At 44.6% G+C, this 22446-nt stretch overlaps 1 protein-coding gene and 2 long non-coding RNA genes across 4 annotated transcripts; 2 read left to right on the forward strand and 1 right to left on the reverse strand.

Moving 5' to 3' along the window:
• The first annotated feature begins 106 nt into the window (after positions 1 to 106).
• Positions 107 to 8020, forward strand: LOC143009671 (uncharacterized). The gene is made up of 3 exons (XR_012964704.1): positions 107 to 176; positions 5205 to 5316; positions 7171 to 8020. It is a non-coding gene; the product is annotated as an uncharacterized LOC143009671 (long non-coding RNA).
• Positions 5312 to 8176, reverse strand: LOC143009669 (uncharacterized). The gene is made up of 2 exons (XR_012964703.1): positions 8027 to 8176; positions 5312 to 5630 (listed from the first exon to the last, which is right to left on the reverse strand). It is a non-coding gene; the product is annotated as an uncharacterized LOC143009669 (long non-coding RNA).
• A 238-nt stretch (positions 8177 to 8414) lies between these two features.
• Positions 8415 to 13057, forward strand: pax1a (paired box 1a). 2 transcript variants are annotated; one of them, XM_076161730.1, is made up of 5 exons: positions 8415 to 8750; positions 9408 to 10037; positions 10927 to 11060; positions 11442 to 11700; positions 12469 to 13057. In XM_076161730.1, coding segments are annotated over exons 1-5 (1029 nt in total). In that variant the 5' UTR covers positions 8415 to 8746; the 3' UTR covers positions 12471 to 13057. The 2 variants fall into 2 exon arrangements, with proteins under 2 accessions (XP_076017845.1, XP_076017844.1); XM_076161729.1 differs by having other exon boundaries at positions 8425 to 8750; positions 11442 to 11658.
• Positions 13058 to 22446: the final 9389 nt, after the last annotated feature.

Here is a 22446-nt window from a genome sequence, read left to right on the forward strand (position 1 = left end):
CTGTAGCGCCTCCTGTTGGTGGAGTCTCATATGTAACATGTTTGAGCCCCAACAATACCACTGTTTACCACAAGGGGAAGCACAACCTAAATTGTCAATTATGTGTTCTGTTCTCAGATGGCCTGAGATGAGGAGGAGGAGGAGGAGGAGGAAGAGGAGGAGAAGGAGAAGAACAGGTAGGAAGGCTTTTATTTTATTTTCATTATTCTTTCTTATTTCTATTATAAGTGATACCAAACAGTCTCAATGGAAAAACAAATGTAGTCTTTTAATATATAAATTATAAATTATTATTTAATTAATAAAAAGTATCAAATAAACAGAGTTAGAGGCTTTTACAAAATATTTCATTAATGCCTTCAAAAGTAATAAACCAAACTAAATGGAAATAAAAACTTCTGTATTCATGGACTGGAGGAAACAAATCAACGATCAGAGATACTGAAGGAAATGGATTCCAAAATTTTGTTTATCATAGCAGTGTTGTCTTTAACCTTTTATATGCATTTGTGCCTAAGATGTATTTCCCCTCTGTGTTGTGCTCTCTGCTCAGCCTGCTTGTGTCCTTTCATTTTCACTGTTTGGTACAAACAATGCATTTTCCGTTTTGCGGCTTCCTGCACTTCTTGCGCTTCTTCTCTTTTTACAGGAATGGGCAAAATAAAGAGAAGGAGAACAACGTGAAGCAGTTCATATCGTGACTGCTGGAACTAAAACATTGAAAGAAGTAGAAGTCAGGCGCATTATTGTGGACGTGCTGAGTGCACAGCAGAGGTTAAGCAGCTGGTTTACTCAGGAAGGGGCATGTGAAGGAACATGGGGGAGCTATGAGGGGCTTTTTCTTGGCCAGCAAGTCCAGGCTTGGTTGCGGTCCTGTCTGTCCCTACTCAAGGCAAACATGTCAGACATTTCACCACCGCCCCCCCACCCTCCCATTCCTTTGCTGACGGTTAGAGCGACGTCCCTCCCGCACAAGCTCGCCCTGATTAATCAGCTTTTAAATGAATCCCGCCGATTCTCTCTAAATATGGAAAACCGACGACAGAAGGGAGGGATTCCTGTAATGTACGGTGTGCAAACTGTAAACACACGCACGCACACACGCACACACTCGCGTGTTTTTGGAAGCTGAAAGGCGATGTGTGCACACGTAACCAAGAAGTGATGGTGTGGGTAAAGTTTCTGACATCTGTCGGCTCGGGTTTAACTGCTCACTTAACCAGAGTGCCCGGTTCGTTTTGAGGTTTTCCAATCGGGGCCTCCACAGAGCGGCGCTGCGATTCACCCAGGAGAGACGTCCACTTGATTAATCCGCGTGTGTCCGGACAGACAAGTCTCCATTATGCGGACACCGGACTCACGTTATGCAGCTTTCAACAGATCGCCGCCATGACAGACGACCACAGGCAGGAATACATATGCATTTCAGGAAGTCAGCCGCTCTCTTATGAGAAACGTGAAAGTGTGGCTCTGGCTGGAATATAGCGAGAACACCCAAAACAAACCCGCTTCCAGGCCCAACTGGCATCCACACAAGGGTGGAAATAAGGGAACGTATTTATGAGCATCTGGCTTTGGTTCAGTGAGGTCAGAGCACTGATAGAGTACAAGGATGGATGCCTGCGTCGCTACATATTCCATGTTGAGAAACACACGGCAGAGCCAGTGTGGCCTGCAGATCACATGTTGCCTGTGGTTTGGTTCATAAATCCGTGAAATTGCGGTGTCTGTGTGTGTGTGTGTGTGTGTGTATGTATTTTTACGTTTGGTCGAATAGGAGTTCAGAATTTATGAAAATGAGTTTTTGTTGTAACAGCAGCAGCAGGTTCAGGTTAGTTTGCCCAAGAAGTAAAGAGCCAAACATTGCAGGGCACGGTTGAACTTTGTGAACATTTTTATAGATGCACTCGTGTTTTGCAGAAAAAATCAGCTGTTGCTCACATACTTGCCTATGTAGTTTACATGTAGGTGAAGGACTAAACGTTTATCCACTAGGGGGCAGACAGACGGCAGACAATTCTTCCTTGACAACTTTTTTCCGATCAATGTTATCAAACATTCCGACTTGTGAGATTAAGTCTAACAACTTTCTGCAAACTGTTCTCTGCTGCCCATGTGGTCCAGACTGGTACTGCACCTAGACAACATGTCAAGTGTGTGTTTGCGTAATCCAAAGCAAGTCTGTAGGTCGAGCGATGGCTGGACAGTTGTAACCTCAGACTTCCCCGAACACTAAATGGATCAACTTTGAGGATGTTATGCATCTCAGCTGAGCCAACGGTGAACTTGCCCCTGGCTCACCTATGAAAAGCAAAGAAATGTGTATCAAGGCCTAAGAAATACAATACGGCACCCAGCTCTCTGCTCACACACACACACTGATACTCCCGTGTTGTGACATCAATATTCAATCTGTCTCTAGGATTCCTTTGTCCGCCCGGCTCGATGCTGGTAACACTGAGCGTTATCGAGCTCGGCGTGCGGAGGAGGACACACGGTTTCCATAAGCCCATTAATCTTAAAAGGAGCAACTGTCAGAAGACATACAGCGCCCCTATCCCTGACATAGAAAAGGCACCGAGAGAGGCCTTGATTTCTGGTTTGGCGGAAAACGATATCACACCGCCTCCGATGGGCGACCTTGAATGTCCCGTTGCAGCGTTCCCCCCGTTCCCCCCCTCCTCCAAGTATGGATCTGGCATTCCTGCGCTAAGCAACCAGAGAGTTGTACCACAATCCACGACACACGTCTTGGATTTACAGCTCAAACGGGGTGGTGCGAGGAATCCCAGCTGGTGATTATTACAGGTGTGTGTGTGTGTGTGTGTGTGTGTGTGTGTGTGTGTGTGTGTGTGTGTGTGTGTGTGTGTGTACATACAAACAAGCAATCGAAACTAGAAGAGCTTCGGCCTTAACATAAATGATACAGCAGAAGTGTAAATTGAAGAGGAAATCAAGGTTAGTGTCACTTTCCACGTGTGACCCGGTGCTTCCTTCTCCGCCGGGCTGATATCCAAGTGGGCCTGAAGCGCTCCAAAAGTAATTAAGGCTCCTTGTCTCTAATCGACAACAGACTCTCGGCCGCCAAACAACAAGCAAGCACGCGATTCCAACAACATCATGGGGCGTAAAACTCTGCGTGTATTCCTGCCTAGAAAGAGTCTGGAGACGAGGAGCGATCAGGCGTCCGGACTCAGTGAGGGCTGGAAAACAAAGAAGTGCAAAGAAATGAGGGATTGATATCTGATGTTGTCGTCATCTACAGCCATACGTCTCTACGAGTTTCTCTTTAACTGCCATGGAAACCAACATGTGGGGAATAAATCTGTCTGACACTTCAAGTCAGCATGAGAGAAGCTTCAGTTCCCGGCCACAGGGGGCGCTATTCACCACCGTTTCACTCTGCTCTGCATTTCACTGCGGGCCTTCGTCATGGCGCCATTTCTCACCTCACAAGCTCAAACTGGAGCAGAATACGATCCAGATTTTGAAGTTTGGCAAGAACAGTCGCGATTCTTTATGAAGAAATGCCCAAATATGACGTCTGTCGCTGAGAATTCCAGCACGACGCGTTGATCTCTGATCCATTTGAAGGGATTTTGCGGCCGCCAGATCACCAGATAGCGTCGGCACATTAAAGCCACGCCTGATAAGAGGATTGGTCACACTTTGAATCTTTCTTGTCCCGCTTCAGTCAAAATATCAGATGCTTAACATGTGTGTGTGTGTGTGTGTGTGTGTGTGTGTGTGCTTATCGCTACTACATGTGTGAAGTCTCTCCATGGTGAACGCAGCGTCACAGCAGAATTTATGGCTCCTGCTCCCTTCAGGGCCGTGATTCATCTTAATTAAGTGCATCATGATGGACACGGCTCTTTGTTAGATGATTGTGAAGGAGCAGATGTAGGAACCAGCTGACCAGGAGAGGAAACCCTCCGGCCTCATTTACACTGATAGGACTCATAAATTCAAGACAATGTCTGTGTTTCCATCATATTTCATCATCTTTGTTCTCAAAAATGGACACAACTGAAACACAACAGCAGCAATTGTCACAGTTCTGGATGGTTTATCACCACTATCTCTTCAGCTGGACGGCCACGGTCCCTAAACTGCCCTAAATTAACACAGAGAAGAAGAAACTGGAGAATGTATTAATCCTATGTGTCAGTTTCACGTAAAGATTCAGCTGTGATATCTTGGGTTGTTGGAGGTTTATATAAAAAGAAGAATGTCTTTGTGTGTGTGTGTGTGTGTGTGTGTCTGCACATGCTGAGCGATCAATCTGTGACCTTTAATACTCACGTCTGTTCACATTTTACGATGACACGTTTTTTGGAAGGACAGAAAACAAACAAACATCTTCTTTGCATTTTCCTTCACATGTTTCCACTTTTCAATGAAACCCAGATTTGTCGCCAACACACAACAAAGTTGTCGTGGATTCCCAAGGACGGCCACAGCCGTGAAATTCAAAACAAACCGCCGCCGCCCCGTTTAGCTTTAGGGGCGTGATGTTTGCTGAGAGGGCACGCCGGCTCCTCCACAGGACCAGATCAGGAACATGACATGTGGAGCATCAGAGTGGAGACTGGGACTCAGCTCCAGCTCCTTTAATGGAACAATGAGACGTTTGGCTCAGAACTTGAGACATGAAGGTCACGCTGGGCTCACGTGGCTCCGCCCATTAAGTTCTGAAGCCTGCTGCCTTCCAGGTCTCCATTTTTAGTAGAACCTTTCAGCAGGACATCAGCTCTAGACCTGAGGTGTGTTTCTTCACAGGCTCCCTTTTGGTTGAGCTCTATAGAGGATTAACATTGATGTCTTCCTCTTATTGTCCGTTCTGTCTCCAACTAAAGGCCCCAGACTGTAGCTGCCACATATGTTGGACTGTGATGCTTGTTTCCAGCATCACAGAGCAGAGTGAGTGAGAACGAATCGTTTGCTTTGTCCAAGTGTGTGTGTGTGTGTGTGTGTGTGTGTGTGTGTGTGTGTGTGTGTGTGTGTGTGTGTGTGTGTGTGTGTGTGTGTGTGTGGCTTTGATTTACGCTCGCACAAGGCCACCGTGGAGCTGCGACCAATCAGCACCCTGTCTAATAATTTCCACAGTGAGGTCACAAAACTCACAAACACGAAATCCAAACCGTAAAAACCCAAGAGAACATTGAAACCATCTCTGTGCTGATTGTGCTTTTATTTTGAAGGACACGTCGATCGACCTGGAGGTAATTATTGTGAAGGGAAGTAAAGCGTTAACATCTCAAAGGGCCCGGATGGAAACTTGATGCAGAAGTCAATGAGGATCCACAAATTAAGGTGCGCAACATTTATTCATGATCTAATTACAACACAATTACAACCAAATTACAGTTTAAGCAATCAGACAATCATTTAGTCACACACACACACACACACACACACACACACACACACACACACACACACACACACACACACACACTGAAACACACTTTAAATTGTCGTCTGGAGACTTTAGAGACAATGCGCGTCTCTTCAGGTTGTGAATCCTTTGATGACGCTTTTAAGTCCAACGCCAATATTGACCGACGGGGGTCGATGCTCCTCACGGGTGTCGTGTGTCGATCCAATGACTTCACTTGGGTTTAGATCTAAAATAAAAAAAGACGATGTGAGAGGGAGAAAAGGAAATCTCACATTCACAAAAACTGGATTTTGGTTTGATATGAGAGCAAAATGGGATTAGAACGAGTAGAGTAAATGCTTTGAAAATTAGATGAGGGGATTGGAACACAAAAATTAGTCTTAATAGAGTCTCGTGCCCCTTCAATGACAGGAGTGACGTCATTTATATGATTTTAAGATTTTCAGAATTGGAATTTAGCATCCTAACACTTGAATGACCTTTGCAGACATGTGGTCGAGGCCCTTAATTCAGAGTCCCGGGTCGATGGTTGGTATGATATTTCGGTTTATTAAATATATCTTTTTATTCTGATTATTTAGGTGCAGAGTGACTCCTACAGAGTCCGCAGTAGTATGGAGGCTGTGGCTGTAAACCATGACCTCTCGCTTTTCACCAGAAGGCGGAATAGAACCTAAAATCCAACTGAAGCATTTTTTAGAAAATTGTTTATATCAACATGGTCAGAAAATTGTAACCAGCAGACATCAAAAGTGAGAGAGAGTAACTGCAGCCTGGATAAACATTTAAAAGGTTTAGCTGGGCTCGAATCCCGGTCACTGCGGCCCTGCAGGATCAAAGTCAAAGAAGAATTTTTTCCCGGTCGATGAAGTGTGTCACCTGTTTACACGCGTAAATTAATATTAATATCGATTCCGAGTATGACAAGCACCTGACTCACACACACATAGACACACACCTTATACACTATTTGCTTGTGCATGTGTGTGTTTGTTTGTTTGAGTTCATAATTTCTACACACACACTTCCTGCAGAGAGAAACGAGTGAAAGAAACGTTTCTTTGTATCTCAGAGTATAACAAATATAATTCCAATAACAAAAACAGAGCACGCGGCGTAAACACGCTCTCCCTCTTCCCGCCTACGTTTTATTTGATGCGGTTTTTCTGAGCTGCACACACGCTGACTTCACACTGTGGACTGCTGTCACTTCTGCTGTCTCTCATATTTCGACCTAAATATAATTAAAAGTTTCTGAATTTAAGAAAATAAAAGCATCCAGAATTTCTTGCTCATAATAACAAATTTATTTAATATATTAAAATATTTTGATCTCACTTTTTCTTCTACAAACCGCACAAACCTCTCTGGCTCTCAATTTTCAGCTAATAAAATTAAAATGAAATTATAAAACGCGCTGATTTAATGTAATATTGTTTCATGCTCTTATTTTCAAGGTTAAGTCGATTATTAAACTACATTAATCGTTTGTTCTGTGCAAATAGCAGAAATCGTTCAAAATAGCCACAGGGCTTAAAAAAGACAACAAAACACTCCGAATAAATTCCAGAATAATTCAAGAAATTGGACCGCAATTAGTGAGTTTATATTTCTATCAAATAAACGCAAACTCGTGGCAAAAATCGTTACATTTCAAGCACCAATGTGATATAAAACAACACTGCAGTAAACAAACACACCGCTTGATTTTAATATTAAATTTAAATGAAAATAATTCCTCTCCTTTGAACTTTTATACACTGAAGCGAGCAGGACGGAAGATTAAGATGAAAAGGATAAAAGACGCGAGGGAAAGTGTGACGACCGCGACCGAGCCGTGCGATACCTGCGGTGACCAGAGGGGGGCGTTTAGAGCGAGACAGAGAGAGAAAGAGGGTGAGTGTGTGTGAGAAAGAGAAAGGGGGGGGGGTCTACAGTTATTATTCATAAACTAATGTGTATTCAGCAGCATCAGAGGAAGTTTGACCTCCACTTTCTCCACCATGAGACATGCAAACATACATACATGCACATAGAAACATACATGCACATAGAAACATACATGCATCAGTGTGCATCTGAAGCTCCCAGACTCTGACTCCTCTGACCCACCTGATGCTTTCCATGTGTCGTGTGTGTGTGTGTGTGTGTGTGTGACACTGCACCTTGTTACCATCGGGTCGCCTGTTAAACTTTTAACAAGTGACGTTTTGCGAGCTTATAAACGACGCAGAGGAGCAGCTCAGGGGACGCTGTGATCACATCCCACAGTCTGAGGTATAGATTACATAAAACGAGACGATCAACTGCACCATGACGCCTGTAATTGGTCACGTGGGTCATTTCCTCAGTTAATTAACAATAGGAACGATTTGTGAATGAAAGGAACTGCAAAAAATAACCACACATGGTGATTAAAGTGTTTTTGATTGATAGGATCGATACCCCTGTTAGCCAAATTGACAAATCCATATCTTTGTTCTTAACGTAACCATCCTCTAATCTAATAGAACCTGATACTGGCGTCCTGCTCCTCTGAAGCCCATGCACATGTTACTGAAGCATGAATCTGCTGAACATGTATAGAGTCCATGCAGTCCATATTCATGACGTCATACTCACATTGATCCGAGGTGACTTCCCCCCGTTGCGCGGTAACCAGTCACGCATCACCGATAATCATTTGCGCGTCACAAAAGTGGTGGAAGTTTATTGTGGAAATAAGTAAACCGCCCGGTGCGCATTCCGTGTTTACATCTGCTCCGCTGTGTACTGTAAATGCCTTACCGTGAGGCTGCGAGACGATCACACACACTCACACACACACACTATCACACACTCACACACAATCCCACACACACACTCCCCCTCTGTGCAGACTGTCAGAAGGAGGCTGCGCGGCTCAGACCGGATGGGGCTCGTATTGGCTGACGGTGTTTCGCAGCGCGCCGTCGGACCAATGAGACCCGAGCAGAGTGCTCAGCGTATAACAGCGCAGATTGACGTGGAGGACCCATCGGTGAATTAATCCCAGCAAACTCCCGCAGCTCCCCGGGATCATTCAGATTTGCTTTTATCGGATGAAGATCACGCTGGTTTCACTCTGGTTGCCATTTGTACCTCGCAGCCACTTTGCGTCCGCAGACGAAGGGGGCACCGCGGCGCGCACGGAGCTGAGGAGCGTTCGGTTTCCCGGAGGTCTGGTTCCTCCAGCAGCAGCAGACGCAGCAGCGCCGTCCCTTCCCCGTCCCTTCCCCGCCTCTCCGCCTCGCTCACACGGACGCGTTTGGACCCATTTGAACGGGCGCCGATATTTCCCAGCACCTCGGAACACACAGGCCAATGGGTAAGCCTGCGTAACCGCCTGCATGCTTCAGTGGCGGGCGAGGGGAGGGGAGGGGGGGCACGGCACGGAGGCGCATCCAGGCTCCACACACAAGAACCGCCTGGTTTCCCCTCACAAGTCCAGATCATGAAGCTGAAGCCTCTCTGGCCTTTGACACCTTGAAGCTGATTATTATTTATTTTTCACGGATCTTTCCCCCTCCAGCTTCGTCCAGTCGCCGCGGTGTTTTATGGGTTTAAGTCTTAAATGTGTAACAGCGTTGGTGTCCAGTGTCAAATTCTCCAACTCGCCATTTTTACTTTTTGTTGTTGTTGTTGTTCACGCAGACAGTGGAGCATAAACTCTCTCTCACACTAACACGCACACACTTGTGTTATTTGCACAACAGTGTCGTTACCAGCTTCTATTTTACATCTATTGCAGCTACATTTGTGGATAAAAATATAGAATTTACTGTTTGTCAAAGGGTTGCAGAGTGACTTTTGTAGGTCCTTATTTGAGCAAATTGCTGTTTATGCAAATGAAAGCTTTATATGTATTTTCGAGATCATCGATACATTTCATACTGATTATTGTAAATCTATTTTGCACATTATTGTCTCACCCCCTGCTGTGTAAATGTGTGTAACCCCTCTGTATTCCCACGTCCCCCCGCAGAGCAAACCTATGGAGAGGTGAACCAGCTCGGCGGCGTGTTCGTCAACGGACGGCCTCTGCCCAACGCCATCCGGCTGCGGATCGTGGAGCTCGCCCAGCTTGGGATTCGACCCTGCGACATCAGCCGGCAGCTGCGAGTGTCCCACGGCTGCGTGAGCAAGATCCTGGCGAGGTACAACGAGACGGGCTCCATCCTGCCCGGTGCCATCGGAGGGAGCAAACCGCGGGTCACGACGCCCAACGTGGTGAAGAACATCAGGGAATACAAACAAAGCGACCCCGGGATCTTTGCCTGGGAGATCCGGGACCGGCTTTTGGCGGACGGAGTGTGTGATAAGTACAATGTCCCATCGGTGAGCTCCATCAGCAGGATTTTACGCAACAAGATTGGAAACCTTTCCCAGCCCAACCAGTACGAGAGCAGCAAGCAAGCCTCCGCCCAGGCCGGCCTGTCCTACAACCACATATACCCCTACTCCTACCCCAACGCCATGTCGCCCACCGGCACCAAAATGGGCGGCCCGCCTGGAGTACCGGTGCCGGCCGGGCATGTGAGCATATCCCGGGCCTGGCCATCCGCACACACCGTCAGCAACATCCTCGGCATCAGAGCCTTCATGGATCCCTCAGGTGGGGGGACGTTCACATGTGTTTTGCTCCACTCCTCCAGGCCTGCATGTGTTAGCCTGCTGGCCCGCTCTAAAGCTCCGTCAGGGAGGTTTCCCTGCATGATGAATCGCTCTGTAGAACCTGTTCTCTCCGCGTGTAGCTTTGACAGAACAGCGTGTCCATTAGGCTGCACAGGCCTCCGTGTCTGCACTCAGCCACAGCGCGCTAAGGCCGCGATCAATGGGCCTTTTCATGGCGTGATGCGTTTGCAAACACCTCGCTCACCTGCTTGATCCCTTTAATCCCTCATGTTGTCCTTAGAGGCCATTTTTCATCCTCCTGCGGTCCTCCAGCCACATGTTTGCATCCACACGCTGATCCTAGTGTTAAGGTGTTATTGTTACCATAAGAGCCAAAACCAATTAATAATAGAAAGAATTGGCTAAATATACTATATATATTTGTTAGTATATTTATTTATTTTTTTCTACATGAACTAACTCGTATTTTCTTTGCCTTTAAATTAAACGTGGATCCTCGCTAAAGTGAAGAATGAATACTTATGTTTAAATATATATTTGATATTGTTGTATATGATTTTTCATTGCAACATCCTCTAGTCTCCCTCTGAGAGCCAGGAGCTGCTGAGGCCTCTGGCTGTGACCCGTTACGCAAACTATTACGCACATTTGGCTCTGAGTATTAAACCATGGAGGCAGCATCACTTCAACGAATAACTCTGATAGAAGTTTCATAGATTAATTTGAAAATTAATGTAAATACAGAAATTTAAATTTAACCCATGATATACTGAGTTATACGTGTGGCTGTAAGCGTCATGTTGAAGGCCTGTGGGCTTCTGCCATGTCTCTCTGGACGCGTCCTGACATCAGCTTGTGTCTCTGCTCAGCTATCGCGGGGGCGGACGGATACGCACCGAAAATGGAGGAGTGGAGCAGCGTGAACAGAGCCGCCTTCCCCGCAGCGCACACGGTCAACGGCATCGACAAATCAGCCATAGACGCGGACATCAAGTACACACAGGTAAGAGACGCTACTTATCCAAACATCCAGCCTTGGCTGCATGTGGCATGAGTCCCCATGGAGGCCTCAGACTGAGCTGAGTGTGTGTGTGGGTGTGTGCCTCTGTCTGTGTGTGTGTGATTGCTCGTTTATATGTTGGACCCAGAGGACAGACGGAGCCTGGTAGAGATGTTCCAGCCTCATGTCGTGTGGTCCATATTCTGTAATTACTGTAATTCTTGGTGACTTATTCTCTGAGGAAACCGCTCAGACAGACAAATTGAGACCCACAGGTGCTGCAGGCCGCAAGTCACATAAGAGTATAAATCCTCTGCTTTATATGCCTGCTTATTCCGTGACGCGTGTGTGTGGTGTGTCTCTGTGTGTGTGTGTTCTCTCCAGCCCTCCTCCACGTTGTCCAGTTACGTCTCAGCGTGCGCCTACTCTCCCTCCAACCAGTACGGCGTGTACAGCGGGCCGGCGGGCGGCTACGTGGCCCCGGGCCACCACCACTGGCAGGCGCAGAGCCAAGCGCTGTCCCACCCGGGCGGCGGCGCCATGAGCATGCACGCCGGGGAGATCCACTCGCCGTTGCCCTTCAAGCATCCGGCCCGAGAAGGTACGCAGGCCGCGGAGGGCCACCACAGCTCCCAGTGTTACTGTAAGATGGGAACTGGGGACAGATGTGGCAACCAAAAGGAAAGGAAACGATAATAGATGTTATTAATACTGTTATAATTCTTTATGATGTTTATTTTTTATTGTTTACTATTATTGGGATTGTTTACCTCTCACTCTCCCTGGCATGCACGCACAGTTTAGCAATAATCACTGGCTGCAATCATGGTAAACATTGACCAACTCAAAAATGGCTCCTAATTAAATGTTGTTTATTAAATATTGATATTTTAGTCCTGCCAATTTGTCCAAACATATTCTGTTCAGGGGGCTGATGTAAGTGAAAGTGTGCCAAGCCCCCAAAGTTATGAATATAAAATCACCCTTATACACAATGTTTATTTTCTTCTAAAGCTGCCTGAGATGTGAGAATGTTGCAGATTATGAATGTGAATTTATCTCAGATTCAAAAACCAAGAAGTCTTGATTTTAATGTTTTTTTTCCAGCTGATCAAATGTTAAAACAACGTCACAAAAAAAGTTGTTGTTGTTGACTCATCATGTCTACTCTGTTTACGTTTAGATGACAATTAATATAATATTTAATACACGAATATTAGTTTTGAATTGCTGTGGAAAGGGGCCCAATATAACCAGTGTTGGACTTTCGGACCTGCAACATACTAAGTCCGCCCCTGCTTGTGCTAACATAGATGCTGTATTAGTGTGTAAATGTGTAAATACTTTTTATTTGATGCGTTATTGGAGAAAACGCGTCCTAATTTAAATGTCTTCTTTTCTGTCTGCGCAGGAGACAGAAAACCGCCGAGTCCCTTGAGCAAGCAGCAGCAGCAGCACGAAGACCTGAACGGCGTGCACGGCCTCCCGACAGCCTCGTCATAACCGGGACTTAACCCACCGTAAACAAACCAAACAAACCATACCCGCCAAACTCAGCGACCCCCCACAGTAAGTGACAGCACCCTTGGGCCGAGTGTTGGGCCCAGACTGCGGACTCAAACCTTCAACCTTCCTTAAGGCCGCGTGAATGTAAAGCTGCGTCCCTCATGTTGCTGCATGTCATAGGTTCGAAGGGTTTGACTTTTTTTTATTTCAGTTGCCATATTTCATCTTGCTATAGACTCTATATGTTTGAATGAGGACTTCCGGGTTTGATGTTTCATTAAATCTAAAACTCCAGACATTTGTTTTCTTAATTCTTCTTCATAATTGGTTCAACCCCGATCTCCATTCTGTAACGACTCATGTGAACAAAGAGTTAAAACATACACAAAAAATAAATAAAAATGTCTAAATGTAAAATATCTGGCAAAGCTTTAATGATATATTTTTATAAATTCACTGTAAATATTCACAAATAAAGGCTTTCTGAAACGCGACGTGTTCTCTCTGCTATAGTTTATTTAAACGGAAGCAGCTGAAGGGCATCGGGTTCAGTTGTTGGTCGCAGCCCATGCGGGGCTGTTTGGAGTTGGCTTGGAATTCACGGTGTTGGGTGTTGATGAGGGTATTGATCAGTTTATCGATAAGGAGATACAAGGCTCAGATTGTCCAAGCCTGCACACTGGTATTTATGTTTGTGTGTTTCCTGTTGCTGATGCTTTTATGTTTATATCCAGCAATGATTTCTGGCATCATCTTTTATCTTTATCATTTATTAGTAAATTATTAATAGGTTATGTATTGACGAATCCTCCACAGTAAACAGCAGAGCAGCTCGCCTCTTATATAACTGCAGCTTCTGTCTTCTCTGAAGGCTTCTGCTGTGTGCTGCAATGTTCGCGGGATATAAACGGGTGCGTTTGTGGGAGTGATTTGGTCGCGCGGTGCTGCGCGGTGCTGCGGCCCTCCCGACACCTCCACACGGCGCCTGGGCGCCTCCGCGGCCTGATGCCTATCTGAGGCCTAATGAATGCAGGCCGGGATGGGAGTCTGAGGGCTGATTGTGCACGTTAATGATAGGTGTGTGTGTGTGTGTGTAGTTTCAGCTCATATAGGCTCTCTACTTCCCCTTTCTTTGTGCCTCTGTGATCTAAGTATACAGTTTAATGTTTCTGTACGAGCTCATATGTGAGGCTGTATGTTTTTCTCTTGTATGTAATTACAGTGTATCAGCACACTGACCACGTGCTTCCAAACACACTGTGTGTATTTTTAACTCAAAGCTTTATTTGTAATACTACCATAGAGTATTTACACTTACCGAGCGTTATAGCACTGAGGTCCTTTTTCCATAGATATTATTATAACTCATCCTTATTATAAAACACTGGCTTATATCATTATTAACATCTCCCACTCTTCATCTCTCCTATTATATTTTATATAATCTTAGGCACATATGGCTACTTGGCATCATTGAAAATTTGAGGATGTGGATTTAAAAATGAAAATGTGTGTGTGTGCACATGGATTTGTTCAGAATTCAAGAGGTTGAATTGTAATGATTGCTGATTGATTTCAAATCAATAAGAGCAGGATTCAGTATCAATAAACCCAATTCAAAGGGTTTAGTTTTATTAATTTAGAGGCTGATTGATACATCCAGATAATAAAATATTGAAATGAAATCCTCATCTAATAATTAAATGTATTTAATGATTATACTCAGTGGATTTAATGATATATTTAAATTCTGGTAGATAAAAATAAATAAATAAATATGTACAGTACATTTGTGTACTTTATTTTTGAATGATTGATCCAAATACCTGTAAATCCAATAGGATAAATTGATGTTATTTAACTGTAACATTTCAGTCAATATACGATTTTACAGATATTTTCCAAATCTAAAAACACAATATTTCCTCCTAAACTGCAGAGCCTGAGCCGTCTTATGTTACACTGCGGTGGACGAGGGCGGAATGTTTTTCACACAGTTGGTTTGGTGTTTGGCTCCTAGTTCAGTCAAATATGAGCTGGAGCCTGTTTGTGGCTCTGTACCAACATCACCCTCAGTGTGACAATGAGGAAGATCAAAGCCTCGTATTCACTGGAATGAGGCAGAATGTAATTTGTATTACACTGATGCAGTTTGCTTCCATTTTCATGTGTGGGAGCCATCAGAGGTGAAGGACAATACGATTCCCTTCTCTCCAGAGCTCCATGTGCAGCTTCAGCTTTTCAGGAATTCATTTGCCTGCCTGGTTTGATCATTAGATTGGACAGAGTTCAGCTTGTTGTGTCTGTTTCTTCAGCAGTGATAAATATCATCGGCCAAATTACCCTGAAAGTCTTTCACGCCCTCTGAAAATCAACTAACGTGTCAGCTGATTGAACGATACTTTGGTCTTTATGCAATTTGTATTAAATTGCCTGTGGAGAGACGGAAGCTCCAGCTAATAAATAAAGCCCTGAGAAAAAGGGAACACGGAGGGGGAACATTCCCTCGTTCAATCAGCTGCTTTTGTTATAGCTGCATGGACGACGGGCCGAGAAGTTACTGCAGAGCAAATCAAGGGAGCGGAATCAAACACACGAGTCAACATCAACTGGATTGTGACTGTGGATTTATAGCCAGAGCTTGTTTGATGTTGATTTTAGTAAGATGACAAGGAGATCATCTGCAAATTAGACTGAGTGTCCATATATCCATCTGAGAGTTTAAGGATCCACTCTGGACCCTCTGAGTCCTCTGAGTTCTGTATTTAGCAGTCGTTGATTTTTTCCCTCTTTGCAGCGAAAAAACAACCCCAAAGTGAGTCAGTATCCAAACATTAAGACGCGGCCTATGCACACACACACACACACACACACACACACACACACACACACACACACACACACACACACACACACACACACACACACACACCCCCACACACACACACCCACACACACACACACACGCACAAACTCCCTGGCTGGACTCGCTCTGTGTTTTCCCGGATACCACTTGGGGTTCACAAAACACTCCTTCATGGTGGTGGGCTTATTTCCTGCGGGACCTATGATCATCAATCAGGGGGCAGCAAGTGATACCCCCCACTGTGAGGGCGACAGGTGGGGGCCCAGAGATGTTTCCTATTGATCCGAAGCATTAGAACACAATTACATCAGCTTGTTTCTTTATTATTCAGCGTTTATACTTTTACAGCCCAGTTTTATTCTTAGCATTGGTCAAATAAACAGGACTTTTACCATTTCGGACCCAGTTTAGAACCAACAAGCCTCTCTTCTTTTGCTGTGATACTGGATCTTCCTGCTTGTAGCGATGAATGGATTAAGCATCTTGTATTAACCAAACACACAACATGAGCCCACAGACATATTTCCCTGCTTGCGTCATGTGTTGGGTTCTAATGAATTTGTCTTTTCAGAGTCGTGGGCGTTTTCCCGGATACAATGGAAAAAGGTTCTCGTCATATTTACTATCTAACTGCATCCCTCCCTCTGTTATTCCTCCGACAGGGAAACGCCCCAGATGTGCCAGAATATGAGGATTCAGTGGTTAATGACTCAATGTTTGTTGATTTAACAAGTTAAACCAATGAGTCAAGAAAGTTCACTGAAGTTTTTCTTTTAAGAACTAAGGGATGATCTTACATTTTTTAGAGTATACTTCTTCTCACCTTTGTTATTGTTTCTAAACATTTTTTTACATAGTTCACAACAAGTTGATGGTCGGGGGTTTGAACCCATCTGTTCAATTAGTGTCTAGAAATTGTTGTATAAAGGAAACGGTGACAGTTTGAGGTACAAACTTGCAATAATGTGAGAGTAGATGAGCTGATGCTGATTCAGTAGCACTCAAACCATTTTGCTACAGTGTTCTCAGGTACAGAAACAGACCCAGAGAGACGTCAGGTGATCATCATCAGTTGTTTCCCTGTCTTTAGGTCTGCGTGTTCAGCCTTGATGGAGGTGTTGGGCTCTAACCAGCAATCCTTTCCCGTTGTCAGATTGCATCGCTTCCTTTAGTCCGTCGAGAGGCAGAACTTTCTCTGAATCAGACGTCCAAGTGCGCAGACACCCGGACGTTTCTGACCTGTGGGAGCTCAAACATGAAAGGACTCTCCGATGCCACAAACCTAAACAGACACTTGGAGGGACGGAAAGGAGACTTGTCCTCCTCCATGGTAATGGCTCTGAAATTAGGCTCTATTAATAATCCAAACAGTGGCTAGCCGGTGACGGAGGTTCCTTAAACAGCCAGAACAGGCGCTCCCATCTTCAACTCTGATGATTCATCATTGTCTGCAGTGTGTACAGGAGGGATTGAGTGTTCTTTATAGGCCCAGGTTCAGTTTTTGTATTTGACACTTTGCCGGGTATGATTGAAGACGTTTTACAGTATCTTGACTATCTTGACATGCCAGGAGTCGCTCGCTCGCTTCTCGGCCTTTGCGTGACTCCTAAAGAAAAAAACAAGGGAGCATCTCAGGACAGGCGACAGTCCAGACAGGTCCTGGAAATAACAACACACATACACGAGAAACCTTTTAAAAAGAGTGAGTGAGAGAGAGAGAGGGGTAGAGAGAGTGGCAAGTTGGCAAACTGTCAAGTTGCGAGGAAGACGGCCGATGTCAGCAGTTCTGCGATTTCAAATGAATGGATTTACCATGGAAACACGGCACAAACACGGACATGTGCAGCGCTGGACCATGTGCTCGTCATGGTCTTTTGTGCAGCAGGATGTCATTTCTAGACGGGCATGTCGAATGTGCAGGCAGAATGTTACTGCGGCCGGCGTCGCTACAAGCCTGAAGGCAAAGCTCTCGTTTTGATCTACGCATGTTCCATCTCTTACCTGCGGCGATGAGATCTCACCCAAAGAAATGAGATCTTGATTGTGGCTGCAAGCGGCCGGAATCTGTTCCATCAATGGTTGTTGCGTCTCACATGTAAGTATATAGGTCAGTATGACAGACGAGCTCGTCTCCACGTGGTGATCACTTTGTTTTTGAAAACATTAGGAAAACACAAAGATGAGTTTTAATTCTTATCAGTTTCACCATAATGACATTGGACTTGTACGTATTCTAGCTGGCTATGCTTTTAGGTGTGTGTGTGCAGATGTGATGAGGGTCCCACCAGGCCTGCGCCACATTGAATACGAAATTCGTAACAGCCCAGGAAGGAGAATAATCTAATAACACGACTCTGAGTCTTTAAATGCAACGAGGAGCTTCCGTCTGGTAGGTGGTGTCACATTCACACTGAAAGGAACCAGCTGGTGGCGGTTCAGGCGTCTAATCAGAACCACGGTGGAGACCCAGAATACGCTGGAGGGATCGGAACGTCTTGGGATGAGATGGTGACCTACGAGAGGTGGCGTCTGGGCTTCTTAGCTTTGTCCGCTGCCTTCAGGCCACGAACCCGGATAAGCAGGGGAGAAGAGTCTTGCTCATGTGACAAAGTAAATAAAACAAGGCGTCGGTGTGTGACGCATCCAGCGTTCTTCACGGTGTTGCTACGAGCAGGATGATGTGACATGGACGGCGACATTAGTAGGATTTGTAAGCGATACGTTGCAGCGTTCTTACCACCCAAAAGCAATCCGCCCTCACACTGTCATCCCTGTAACGCAATCCTCCCATCCACTCTTTCTTTCTTTCCACTGACTGTCCACAGGATTTCCAAGCAGGCAGAGTTACAGCTCTGTAGTCTCGGGGATGATAAATGTCTCCCTCCCATGTTCTTACTCGCTCTGCCAGCTCACCACATCAACCAGACGCTCTGAAAGCAAAGAAAAGGGGGGACGGAGACACCATGATGACATTTGGGCTTTCCAAATGAAAACGTATCATTTCACATTGGACTTCTCAGGATATTCCGGCGGGCCGTCCCTTTGGGCCTCGGAAGATCCGGCAATACGGGGCAATAAAAAAAGGGAATAACCGCACGGGATCAGGCGGGATTGCAGGGGCACAGCTTTGATTATTACATACAGATGACTAAAGAAGCATGAAATTATGTTTGCATACACAATTAAGATCCCGCACCGACACGAGAGCAGGCGGAGGGTTCGTCCAACTGCCAGGACCCCGGAGATTCCTGCAGGATGTGTAAATATCGCCGTGCAGACGAGGGTGCAGCTCTTCCCCTCAAAACACAGACCTTCGTTATGGAAATTTGTCAGCAGTTTTTGAGTGGAAATCTATTTCAGTGGAGGTCTGGGCACGGCTTTAGAGTCCAGGAGGATCCTCTCTAATTTGCGGAGACTATAGAATTAATGTTCTGCCCGGCTGCCCATCTGTGACTTATTTAAAGTGAGCTGAAACATATACTGTGCTAAATGTTGCCTCGTCCGTGCCAGCTGCTACCAGCGGAGGAGCAAGCACGGCATTGGGTTTAAGGGGTTGCCTTCAAACTTAATTTCTGGCTCAAAGTCTTATTAGGTGATAATAAGACGATGACTCCTCCAAAGAAGAATGTATGAGTGGTTAACCGCAGTGCTGTCTGCTGGTTTGGGCAGGAAAATGCTGCCCCAAAAGAGAAAGTACTGACTTTCATGTATGGATGCAAGTTTAGCGCGAAGGATATGTGCATGGACAACAAAAACACTTAAAAGGTACTTCAAGAAATTACTCAAATTGCTCAAATGAGTCTCATCATTTCTTGGTGTTACCTGGAAATCTCCACTACTTTTCTCTGGAACTAGGCGATTTCCTTTTTCCTTCGTTTTGACAAATAAGGGGATGGTTGAGCACAGGGTTTCTTTTCATAGGAATATTCTTTCTTTGTGTTCATGCCTGGACTAACAAAGACTTAACAAAGCATGAGGCTTGAACCGAAAGCAGCAATTTCACCAAGCGCCTTCATCTAACAATCCTGTACACTTGTTTGTTCATTTGTTAATGGCTTTAAAACATAAACATGCTATGAACTGGAACAGGATTAGATGTCCTTTATTTCAAAAGTACACAGGCCTAAAGAGAAAGAATCAGATTTAGCAAATATAGGAAATGTTTCTGTCCACGCCAAAACCGTCGCATGCTACTGAATCATCGTCTCTTGAGCTACACATTAGTGGTCGCTGCATGTCTGTCGTGCCATTTGTTGCTGTGAAGCCATTCCATCAGTGAAGACAGAAATACAGAAAGAGAGGGAATCAATAAGCTCCATGCCAAATCGTGCAAAGCTGCTGTCTGTTGTTTACAGTTTGTATTTCTAAAAACAACAATGGAAATATGAGTTGAAAATAGAAATGCACAATGCAGAATTACATCCTATACTATCATAAATGCTTTAGAAAATATACAGCATTTATTGACATTCTGCCAGGAGGGAAACCCGATGAGGGGATTTAGAGGTAAGACAATTCCAGGCTCATTTTAGCGATGAGTGAGTAAGTGACAGTTAGCTCTGTTTTCATACGGGGTGTGATCATCCTAAATGTGTCATATCAGATAACAGGAAGTACAGTATTGCAGAACCTGTTTCCTGTTGGAAAAGGTTGCATTCTGGGTATTCAGAGCCCAGGAGGGAGCGCTGCTGTCACCGCCTCATACCTCAGATAATACAACAAAAGGTGAAAGGTAAACAAGAGTGAATGTCATTAATCAGCCTTTTGACCAGGCTCCTGCTCCTGCCACACCCGGCCTGTTTATGACAATGGCGCCAGTTGGAGCTGCCAGCCCGTATGAGCTGTCAGATTCTAAAGAACCTGTTGGCCGATAACCAAGACAGACAGTCTTGTGTCTGAATCAACACGAAATGTACCTGACCTATTGACTGAAGCAACATCCGTGATGAAATCAAACGTGTATGTAACTGTCTACCCTTTCCCCCATTAGCCTGTGTTTCTGTTTGGAGCTGCACAGAGAGGAAGACGCTGAGCTCTTTGAAGAACGTCGAGCGCAGCCAGTTGCAGAGAACCATGCATGTTGCTGCTGTTGGTGCTTTTCACTCACGCACACACTTACACACACACACGCTTCTCTCCACGCAGCATTGACCCAAAGGGTGGCTGTTAATTTGGCATGGCGAAAACACGGGCAGAGGAGTGAATGAAGGCCGATAGAGCTGCAGTCTGCTGGGAGGAGAGAGAGAGCAGCTCAGCCATCAGGCAGGCAAACGCTCTGACATCACAGGAAACCTCAGCTGACGCCACCAAGACCAGGGAAATGGAAAGTCATATTCATTAAACTTTGTTACTGGTGTCTTACTTGAGAATATTAGGATATTTTTTGTCACTCTCAGTTCATTTATAAAAAAGTCATGTATAAATATGAACAGATCGGTAAGATTGATTGATTTTGATGCAGTTTATATTTTATACAAATATAACTCATACAAATAAAACATAAAACATACAAAAAGAAAAACCTTGATATGCTAAATGACGTGAATGAAAAAAATGTATCTATGAGAAATGATGTTGTAGCAAATTGTTCACAAATAATTTATATATATGTGTAGCATCTGAGGTTTTCTCTGTTGCTATGGGTAACATGGAAGTTGTTTTGATCAAATTTGGTTCTCGGTTAAAAATATTGGTGAACATATATGATCGTATTTCCTTATATTACATATTTATATATTCATTTTATTTGAGTAATCTGTTGATCCCTGTGCTCTGTTTCGTCCCTGACCCAGCTGGAGAGCAAACCTCCACCAAGGCCCAACAAGACTGGAGACTATTTGTCTTATTCTAATAATAAACTGGACGAAACAGAAATAATGGACTAAAATAAACAAACCAGCATCTCAGCGTCACATTAGTGGTCGTTGAATGTTTCTGTGGTATCCATTTATATTTCAACTTGACTTGAGTCTGGATCCTTATCTGCATCCAGACCAAATAATACATGTTGATAGTCCATCATGGGATAAATGTCGTGTATTACTTTGGAAGACATTTTTGGACATTACTTTGGAAAAACATACAAAATATAAAAAAAACAATGAAAAATAAACAAAAAAATCGCAACGCAATTTCTTTTCTTTTTTTTTTTTAAACAAAAGAAGAATAATGACTCCTGCATCTGGAACAATGCAACCGGAAAAATTCAATCAAATCAAATAAATTAAAAAGGATCTGGATCAACCAACCAAGCACAGGCCGCGGACGCACAAGCAGAACCTGGAACTGTAAACTGTGTCGAGGCTGCTGAAAAGAATCTGCGTGAAGAATTCTGTTGCCGCCGAGACAAAACAGAGAAGATTGGGCCTTTTCTTCCGCTGGACTCCTCTGCAGACACAATACAGAGCTGTGTGGGTGGCGACTCTGTGCTGGAGATCCTCTCAGTCATCGCCCTCCACTACAGGCCGAGCCACCCGGCAGTCACACTCCCAGGCCACAATAGCAAGGTGGGCCTCTGCAGAAATGCTTAGAGTGCGTTCAATTGTCTGGTGAGCCCTCCGTCTTTCAGCTCCAACACTCCGTCTGTCACGCTGTGGAACGCTAATGAGAAACACAATGATTTTTATTCTCCGGTTGAGGAGTATTCTTCACTGAGGAGATTTGTATGTTTTGGCATAATGCATATAGAATTCAGCTGAAGTGCTTCTTTATGTTACAGCTCTCAAGATGCAGGCGTTGGCCAAACAATTGTTTCCATGCTTGGAAACGGCTTTGTGTCCACTTCAGCACTTTCAATTGTCACATTTTGCACATTTAGTGGACTTTGCATTGATTTATAAACCAATTGATTATCACGTATGGTGCTGCATTCCAAGAAAAGTTAGAATTAAACTCCTCTGTAGTCACACTTAATAATTCCCTAAACTTCCATTATTGTGCTTTATTTTGTACAGATTTTCCCTGAATGCATCCTGACAACCAATATTTGGAAACTTTTTGTTCTCAGCTAAAATTAAA

This window comes from Genypterus blacodes, unplaced genomic scaffold (assembly GCF_046128005.1).
Source record: "Genypterus blacodes isolate CSIRO-AG114 ecotype Tasmania unplaced genomic scaffold, CSIRO-AGI_Gbla_v1 ptg000112l_1, whole genome shotgun sequence".
In the NCBI taxonomy this organism is placed as follows: domain Eukaryota; kingdom Metazoa; phylum Chordata; class Actinopteri; order Ophidiiformes; family Ophidiidae; genus Genypterus; species Genypterus blacodes.